This window comes from Cibotium barometz, chromosome 42, assembly GCF_041138505.1.
Source record: "Cibotium barometz isolate CiBa-2024 chromosome 42, ASM4113850v1, whole genome shotgun sequence".
In the NCBI taxonomy this organism is placed as follows: Eukaryota; Viridiplantae; Streptophyta; class Polypodiopsida; order Cyatheales; family Cibotiaceae; genus Cibotium; species Cibotium barometz.
Window position 1 is genome coordinate 27,577,101 of NC_141087.1, and position 10,470 is coordinate 27,587,570.

General features: G+C 41.2%; 1 protein-coding gene across 1 annotated transcript; it reads right to left on the bottom strand.

Annotated features, from left to right (window-relative positions):
• Positions 1 to 200: 200 nt before the first annotated feature.
• Positions 201 to 2,503, bottom strand: LOC147614328 (polyphenol oxidase 1-like). The gene has a single exon (XM_086780883.1). It carries the CDS (start codon positions 2,283 to 2,285, stop codon positions 330 to 332), a length of 1,956 nt encoding a protein of 651 aa, XP_086637009.1. The 5' UTR covers positions 2,286 to 2,503; the 3' UTR covers positions 201 to 329.
• Positions 2,504 to 10,470: the final 7,967 nt, after the last annotated feature.

Below are 10,470 nucleotides of genomic sequence, written 5' to 3' on the forward strand. Positions count from 1 at the left end.
GTTCGTGCGGGCAGCCGCCCATTGTCGCAATGCGCGGCAAAATGTGGGTGGTCCGCCACACGACAGGTGTGTGTGTAAGGCCATTCTTCAGAATGGTGCTTACCCTGGGGCACTTAGTCGGTAACGCGGCTAGTCTGTATCCTATGGTAAGTATGGCACGCCGTAGTGGTACTAGTCGGTAACGCCGCAAGCATAGTATCGTTATGGCGATCTTTATTTAATTAATAACCATTCAAAAAAACGTTACGTTTTGGGTGCTTATTGGGGGGAATACCAAGGCATGAGGCTTGTTTTTTCACTAAGGTATCTTCGTCTATTTTACACCAACCCTAGGAGGTGCTGCTCAAGGTAAATTTATGGATGGTCTTGGGTGCCACGTCAATGTTCTGGACCAGGGACTCGTTGACGTCTTCATCTGGCACGCCCTCTTGGAAGTAGAGGGAGAGCTTGGGTCCTTCCCACCCGCCAACGCTGCTTGGGTCGAGCTGCCGGCCGTTGAGGTCCACGAACACAACAGTGACGGACCCGGCTTCCGCCAAGGGGTTGGACGGAGGGCCTCCGTCATCGCTAAACGGATCGTCGGTATTATTCAACTGCTCCGCCGTCGTTATACCCAGCCTGACCATCGTCTTTGTGAGATCAAGAGAGCCCCTCATGCACTTCTGCTTTTCACAGTTAGCGCACCTCACTGCGTTGGACCTCGCAAACACAGAGATCGCTCCGGCAAAGTTGGGTGAGCTCAGCGGCGTCTCCGCTTTGGCATCCGGCTTGCCCAAAAACACACGTATACTGAAAGGCCCGTTGAAAGCTCGCTTCTGTATCCTCTCCACCATCAGCACCCATCTGTTAAGAAAGTTCTGTGGAGGCTCATAGAGCTTCAAGACATAGGCGAGCATTTGGGAGGGGCTCCACGACTCCTTGCGAGCTCGCAGTATTTCTGGGTAGCTGTAGCCACAGTCAGCATCGACAAGGCGGACATCATTGGAAGTGACAAAGGTCTGCCCCTGATTGGATCGCCTGAAGGGGGTGAGACGGGAGGAAGCATTGGCTTCACTGTCTGGCTTTTCAGTGTAGGTGCCCTCATGATCTAGCTGCAGAGGCTTCTCTGGGATCCATGCGTGGGGGTAGCAGTATTGCCATAGAGCTACCAAGCGATCAACATTTGAGTGGTGGAAGAAGAAGATGGGGTCGAATGCAGCTGTTTCGGGGTAGGTCATCTGGCCCCCTGTGCCCCCTACGGTGCTGTGCAAGATATCATGCACCAGCTCCAGAGAGGAGTAGTGACCGTACTGGCTGCCATCGCCATGGGTTTCCTCTGACCAGAAGTGGTTGGAGAAAGGCAGCCATTGGTTATGGTGGAACATAGCATGCACCCCTTCCACCAGAGTGGTGCCTGCATTTCTCATGAGAGTCACATTGAGATGATCATTCTGGGACATGTAGGAGGAGTTCACATGGCGGACTGTGGGGTAATCTTGGGGGATGAAGGGCGTGCCCTCGGAGGGGACAACGTAGTTGGGCTTGGCGGTGGGGTTGAAGACATCGGAGGAGCTAATGGGCTTGCCTACATTCACTGGGAGGACGAAGGATTTGAGGGGGTTGGGGATTTTGGTCCTGGAGAAGGACTTCCATGTATAAGCCAAGGCGATCTCTGTGGAGGTGAAGATGTCGGGGAGTCCGAGGATTCTAGTGCTGTGACTGGCCCAGTCCCAGTAAGGCAAGCGGAGCTGGTCTGCTATGTCCAGGACTGCTTGCTTCTCTTGTGCTTGAGAGAGCGTGGTGGCTAGGAGCTTGGCTTGCCGGATGATGGACTGCTCTAGCAGCATCATGTAGGGGCGATGCCAGGAGGGGAAGAGGGGGGTCCCGTGCTGGCAGTAGCCCCCCCACCAGTCTGGGTTGGCAGGGTTCCAGTCGCCTTCGTCCCCATCGTATGGGGCGTGCGGCAAGCCGTGGATGCCCGCTATCTGGTAGAAGGACCACTTGTCATCCGCCGCCAACCCTTGCACAGCCTCGAACGCGAGAAGGAACACATCTCTCCTCTGCTTCAGCCAATCCAGGCTCTCCTGCTTCTTCTTCGCCCCGCCTGCCTCCAGCACGTGCGGGTAGAAGAAGTCCAGCACGTTCTCACGCGGGACGGCCTGGCTCAAGTCCTCCGCCGCCGCGGCCGCCAAGGAATAGCGGTAGATCACCGCGTGCGACTCGCTGTCGTCTGGATCGACAGCCTTCGTGCCCAGCAAGCTCCTAGAACTCTTCATAATATGCTTTGTGCTCTGATCCGAGGCCATCTAATTCTCCGTACAAAAAAGCAAAAGGACTTGCAAAAAAACCTGCACACTCAAGATTTTGAAGATAGCTGAGGATGGAGCAACACTAATCAAATCAGAAGTAGAACACGATAAATGACTGCAGCACATCCTAGTGCGAGGAGCTCTTATATAAAGGTTTCCAATCCAGGCGGTGCCGTGTTCTCTCTGGCTTTCGCAACACCATTACGTGCATGACTCTACTGTTTGCTAGAGAGGATGCTCTCATGAATGGGTCATGAGCAATGGTGTCTGGATAAGGCTCCTACATGCTGGTGTAAGTCGCCCGCACACGCAAAAATGATCAAAAGCGCGTTGTAAGGTCACTCAGCCTCAGCCCATGTAATATGTATTCCACGGTCCGTGAGGCCATGCACACGTGGGGATGTAATCCCTTGAACGGAGAATCAACGAACATCGAGAAAAGAAGTACCAAAATGTAGACAGATGACAAGGTAGGGATTTAATCAAAAGGTGGTCGAGGAAATAAGTACCCCCCATCACACACGGCACGGTAGATGTGGGATTCAATCCAAAAGGTAGAGGAAATAAGTACCCCATGCCATCAGCATCGTCCGTGTGTCCTTGGTAATCTTCTTTTTTCAATCAAAGGCCAACACAACTGCTATACAAATGTGGGACCCATTCGCAACGCTTGTGCATCGCTCTACAAAACACTAAAGTAAGCATTGTGTTGCACCAATGACATAAGTGTTGATGTAAGCGCTACGTTGCAATGCCTAGAGGTGGCAATTGATCATAACGTGCAGAAGAAAGACACTTACCAGCAGCGCTTATAGCAATGAAATTTCATTGTGGGACAGCGATAATAGCAGCAAAATTTCGTTGCTATACTTTAATTTCATAGCTAAGCAGCGAAAATAACAGTTTTTAATATTCTTAGGGCTTTCACATAGTTTGAATTAGGCTTAGTTTGTATCGATTGCATCAAACAATGTATTAGAATGCAATTTTTAGTGAATGTTAGCTCTCTTTAGTGTTAAACATAGAACTAAAGTCATTAATTTTAGCTTAATTAGTGTGTTTTCTATTGAAATTGTTTGCATAGAGTGTTAGCAAGCATTAGGAGTAACTTAATCCTTTAGAAACTTTCTAAAACCATCAAAGAACCCTTGAATTTAACTAATTTCTCTTAATGGATTGGTTTTTGTCATTAAGGGTGATTAATCTTGTTCAAGGGATAAAAATTTAGAAAATGTGTTAATTGGGGTCTAAATTGATCATGTGAGTGGTCGTAATTAGTGTTTTTGAGTGTTTTGAGAGCAGCTAGATGCATCAAAACACCTAATTACATCAATTTGAAGAATTTGACTCTGCTTAATTTTACCTTAAAAGAAGAGACCAAAATTAAGAGTTTAATTAATCTCCTATTTTAGATTAATTTACACATTTGTCGATGCACCTGGCTTAGTATTCCCTTGCTCTATCTAATGATGTGCTCAATTGTGTGAATTAATTATGGATTAGTGGTTAATTAGAGTCCTTGATTAGTGTAAAAGATGGAAAGATTAGTGAAAGGATTAATCTTTGATTAGTTCTTAATCACGTTCTTACATAAATCATTAAGGCTAATGAGTAGATGCCCATGAGTTGTCAAATTGTCCATTTTGGGGGTCATTTATGAAGGGTATAAGGGGGTCATTTGCGAAGGGTGTAAGGGGGTATCATAAAAAGGTTGACTTTTTTATTCCCACTTGCCTTTTTGGAAAAATGACCATATCTTCTTAATTTTAAATTCAAAAAATATCCCCCTTAAACAAGGAAATTCGTATTTTCCACTAGACTCCAAAAAAAAGAAAAGTTCACGTGTGAATCATTTTTTGCACTTTCATGCCTTAGGTTTCACGCCCAAAAAAAAAATTCAGATTTAATTTTTTCGTGAATTCCGGTATACGGCATGAAATACTAAGTGTTTCATGACGTGAAACACTAGGCATCTCACGACGTGAAACAGTTTTTATGGTGATCAAGAAATAGGTATAGCAAGGATGAGTATAAGAGATTTCTCTAGGGTCCATCTTAAGAAAATATATGACTCTGTTTGTAAGGCTACATTTATTTTTACAAGCTGTGCAAAGTAAAGCTCAAAGAAGGAGGTAAAGAATTTTTGAAATTCTTATTGAAGTGGGAAGGGTACATACTATCTTGTAATTTGGCCAATTTGTTGGTACAGCTCCCTCCACTATTAGCTTCATAAAGGAATGTGGGATTAATTCACTTTTTGAGTGGTTGTGAATTTGACAGATGGTGGGGGGTGCCATCTACTCCATCCTTGGGTTGCTTGGGGGGTCCCAACCAAGTGGCCGCCCACGAGAACTGGCTGGTGATTATAGATGTCCACACCAATCCATGGGCTACGTGGAAACCCAACCCAAAATTACATAGGTGGTCATTTTAATAGAAAGGTAGAAAGTAAATCGAGGGAAAGAAATGCCACATACTCTTAGATATGGACACACATCATCACCTTTGAAATTCATGATGCTCTTTTTAACAAAAATTAGACAATTCTAGTGTTCACAACAATAGCCAGAGCCATTTGCAACACGTATGCATTATCTACGAACACATCCATACATCCCACTTGCATATTTTAGCAATACTTTTCCCCTCATAGCTAGCCTTTAGATTGAGCAACCTCTTCCATGTTCCAACAATAATTACAACATCTTCCATGCACGTCAACGTGGAAACTGGTGTGAGGTTGCACATGTGATGCAATTATAAGAAAGAAAGAAAATTGAGGAAACAAGTACCAAACAAGGTTAGATATTAATTTACATGAACAAAACCTTTGAAATTCATGATCTTTTTAACAAGTGTCTAACGTAACATTTTGACCACTAGGCCTACGCTAGCAATGGCGAAGAATAACACCAAGTTCTTTTTTATGCTTGGCACAAACAAGACTTCTAAGAGAGTGAGTGTCCCACCATTTGTAGCAGTGAGAATAACCTTACTAACTCCTTTTACTGGATACGAGGAGTTGTTTACACATGGGACTATTTTCCCTTGAGGAGCAAACTTAAGTGAGGAAAATAAATCACGCTAAGAAATATGCTTGCTAGCACCACTTTCACAGTACCATTCATGCTCATCTATCACTGATATGCATATGTGATGGGAAGGATCATAACTACAGTGCACAATGATGCCCAATCATCTTGGGCATAGTTTGCTAACTCCTCCTTTTTAGCACTGGTGCTAATGCAGTAGCCCACAGCTATGCCTCACTCTTTCATCTTCTCCTTCTTCTGTATTTTTCTACATTCATTGATATAATGGCATGGCTTTCGATAGCAGTTTACATTTTCTTTTCTTCTTAGGCTGATCGTCCCCTTCTCGGCATCCTTTCTAAAAGACTGGGCTGTTTCTGCCTTTGGCTTATAGCCACCCTAATAAAAGGCTTTGCCTTTACCTTTTTTATTGGCAGCAAATGCCTAATCTTCCACATGTATACTAGTTTGGTTTTGTCGATATTGCTCTTACAAGAATAATACAATCAACTCATAAAAAGTAAGGGCATTGGGGTTTCTCTTCATCATAAGCTGAAGTGCAAATGCAAAACCTTGGTATGAATCTGGTAGGACTGTGAGAGTTAGAGATAATAGCCCTTATCAATACATGAATACTGCTCCTTGATATCTTTAATCTTTGTAATTTATTTATATGCTCAAACTCTAACTTCTTACGTAACTAGGCCACTCGTGCCTCGTTACGCACTTGGTTAAGCGCAGTAAGTGCATCACAAGCATGTTTCATAGTTTTACATGAGTGAATATGAGGAATAATTCTCCTTTTCACTAAAATTGCCACTAATGCATGTGCCTCTCGATCCTTGCCATCCCACCTAGCTTGTTTTGTTATGGGAGATGTAGAGGAAGACACCATGTGCAATTACATTAAAACTTGCATCATCATTCAAAGTACGTATGTTATACTATTGTCTGGGCGAGACAAGACGTGTGTCAATGCCCATAACAACATTCTAGAGCCCTTTGGCGATGACCAATACATGGGTATTATATGGACCACAATGGCTAGTTGGTCCTATCAAGCTTATCCTCAATATAAAGCATCCAAAATACATCATTGCATACCATTCTGCCTATAAATAACTAATCTTTGACACATAATTCCAATATCCCAACTACCAGTAGATAATGTCATCACAATGCCCAATTAATACAACTGAAATGGTTGTTGTGAGTAAATCACACATGATGATGAAAACCTGCAAAGTGTATGAAAAATAATAGAGATGCCTTTTATCAGCATGCCAAAAACATGGACGCAACACCCATATCACTCAAGAGGTCAAGGACCTTGTATTTGCATTACGAGAAATCTGGACTCTCTAGTTTTTCCCTTAAGGAGTGAATAAAAAAAGAATGGCCTAACCAATGAGAGAGCTGGGATTCCAGATCCATGTAACATGGATCTTCTTGTCATATATTTTCTCAAATCTCTTAGTACAATAAAAAAATAGAGCCCATAACTTTAAAAAATAGAGAAATGTCGGATGTCCTTGTGGTTTTCACCATCAACTATTCTTTCATATCATATGCACGTTGTGGTCAGCACATGGAAGTTTGAAAAATGTATTTCATTTTTTACCTTTCTTTATGTTCAACTTTCTACTCTCCCTCCTCTTTCAATTGTCTGCATTTTCATTCTCCCCCCCTTTTTTGACAAAATTCAATTTCTTCATATCCTCTACATCTATGTTTCTTTCTTCACAAAATTTTACAGGTAGCTCATAGCTACCTTCTCCTAAAATTTCATCTCATTTGGTTGGAAAAAACCTCACTAAGTTTTGTCCATTTTATCACCCGAGCTTTCTCTTTTGTGTACCATAGCTCCTTTGCTGTGTTTTTTTCTCTTCAGGTTGTGCTCTAATGTAATAGTGTTGTTCATTATTACAAGAGCAAGGTTGGAGCCACGAGGTTGAATTTAACATCACAACAGTGGGTTCTGGAAGGTAATATTTTGTTCTAACTCAAGAGTCTAACTTTAGTATTTTGTTGCTATGTTTTTTTTTTTGCACCATAGCTAACTTGTTGTTTTCTTTTATTTATAGATGGATTCATGTTTTACTACATCTAGTTTTGACAAAGTCTCTCTAAGTAACGATCATTTCTATCACATTTCATTGGTTTTAGGCTCTCTTTATACTTCACTAGTTTAGGGTTTTCTTACACTACAACACGGCATGGGAATACCAGCGTTTCAACAACGTTTATTTTGTCGGGATTTCAGGGATTCGAATCGCTGTGCTGCCTTGCAGTGAAATATCGTTGCCCATAAGTGAAATTTTGTTGATGAGCAGCGCTTATAGCAATGAAATTTCATTGTGGGACAGCGATTATAGCAGTGAAATTTCATTGCTATACTTTAATTTCATAGCTAAGCAGTGAAAATAACAATTTTTAATATTCTTAGGGCTTTCACATAGTTTGTATTAGGCTTAGTTTGTATCGATTGCATCAAACAATGTATTAGAATGCAATTTTTAGTGAATGTTAGCTCTCTTTAGTGTTAAACATAGAACTAAAGTCATTAATTTTAGCTTAATTAGTGTTAAACATAGAACTAAAGTCATTAATTTTAGCTTAATTAGTGTTAAACAGAGAACTAAAGTCGTTAATTTTAGTGTTAAACATAGAACTAATTTAGTCATTAATTAGTGTTAAACATAGAACTAAAGTCATTAATTAGTGTGTTTTCTATTGAAATTATTTGCATTAGAGTGTTAGCAAGCATTAGGAGTAACTTAATCCTTTAGAAACTTTCTAAAACCATCAAAGAACCCTTGAATTTAACTAATTTCTCTTAATGGATTGGTTTTTATCATTAAGGGTGATTAATCTTGTTCAAGGGATAAAAATTTAGAAAATGTGTTAATTGGGGTCTAAATTGATCATGTGAGTACTCGTAATTAGTGTTTTTGAGTGTTTTGAGAGTAGCTAGATGCATCAAAACACCTAATTACATCAATTTGAGGAATTTGACTCTGCTTAATTTTACCTTAAAAGAAGAGACCAAAATTAAGTGTTTAATTAATCTCTTATTTTAGATTAATTTACACATTTGTTGATGCACATAGCTTGGTATTCCCTTGCTCTATCTAATGATGTGCTCAATTGTGTGAATTAATTATGGATTAGTGGTTAATTAGAGTTCTTGATTAGTGTAAAAGATGGAAAGATTAGTGAAAGGATTAATCTTTGATTAGTTCTTAATCAATTCTTACATAAATCATTAAGGTTAATGAGCATTCAATGAGTAGATTCCCATGAGTTGTCAAATTCTCCAAAAATGACCATATCTTCAGTACGCCAGGCCTCTTGAGGTTGTAACGGGCTGTGAGAAGATATAAAAAGAAAAAAAATACACGTGTGCTTGCTCATTAAGGAGCAATTGACAACATCAAAAATGGCAACGATAGAGGGACTACGTGGGCCGACACCCTCACTGAACCCAATGGCTGACATCTTCAAACCATTGAGATCTATGATCCAATTGCAACTCCCAATACCATTTTCCATGTCAACAACAAGAGTGTCATCGGGTTTTACACCCCCCGTCACTTCAATCCCATCGGGCTTTAGTCCTTTACCTAACATTCGGACCAATCTTATAGGTACCAACCCTTTTCCACCCCTGGATGCCCACACCTTAGGTATACTGACTAGTCTATGAAGGGGGGTTGCCCAAGGACTGCGCGAGTCCATACCCACAACAAGAGTACTCACATCCGGCCTCAGTGACTCATACAGAACAGATTTCCACAATTATGGGCAAATACTACGGCACTACAGATCCTTTTGAAATTCCAACTGCCCCACCAAGGTACACGCTTTGAACCTATGCTTAGAGGGAAAAGCTAGTCGATGATTCATCACATTGATGCCAGCGATCAAAACCAATTTTAGAACCTTGAAAACAGCCTTTATCCATGGCTTTTCCTCCAGGCAAGGTGATCGGTGGAGTGCAGTGAAACAACTGATCTATTCAATTGAGCGTAAACTAAATAAAACCATTATAAAATTTATCGTACAGATAAAACTCTTGGACTCACGATGTGTCATGGGAAAAATTAAACGATTCTCAATTGAAGAGATGTTTCATGATGGACTTAAAGAAAAATAGCTTACACAACTTCATCATTGTATCCAACCTAGAAACATTCGATCAATATTATAAAGAAGCAGTGTGTCTAGATGACAACATTCTGGAAGATGATCATGTTACATGATGTTCCTCATCTAAACCAAGTGAAGCAATGGCAAAAGAACGATCGATCTCGGAATTATCATTCTCTGAATTCTATGCAACCTTGCTTAAAAGCTTTTAATCGACATCGCTAAGAGAGGATGAAATCCTTCAAAGCCAAACATCCTTAATGCCTTTACAAGTGAGGAGCAAAATGCCTTGTGTTCAGTGCAATCACTATGACCATCCCAATCCCCATTGTGCATACAAGGCACTTGTTTTTCTGTACTACATATATTGTAAATCCTTTGATAGATAATAAAAAGTGTCCCAATTCATCGACAATTGACTTAAAATTTCCATCTCCCATGCACCAAACAAAAACAATCCAATGGGTACAAACTACTTAGGAAGCAGTTAGTCGAACAAGTCTTCAGTGTTTCTATTGTCGTGGACCTCACAAAGTGGCAGACTGCATAGTTTGGAATACTCCCATGCCCATAGTCACTAACTCTTTGCAACCCATGTGTGAACAATGTGGCATTGATCACATGTTCCAAGATTGCCCAAGACGAGTTGCTTCAATGCAACTTGTCTCACAAAATACAATTCTTAACATCTTAAGTATACAAAATGGGCAATTTTCCATGGTACCCTTGAATGTGCTTATAGGAATAGCTTGTAGAGCAGGGGACTAGGTTTCTAGTTCCACATCCAAGACTCGGCTTCTCACATGACTGGATGAAGAAGAGGATGTGCAAACATTACGAGAGCAAACAAGTCCAACTCAAAGAATCTTAGTGTATGCTCACTAGAATATTGGAGGCACATGTAGAGATTTGTAAGGAAGCATCCCAATAGATGCACAAACATTTTCACATGACTATTTTCACATGCCTCTAGTCACCTTCAAATTTTCATGGAGGAAAGT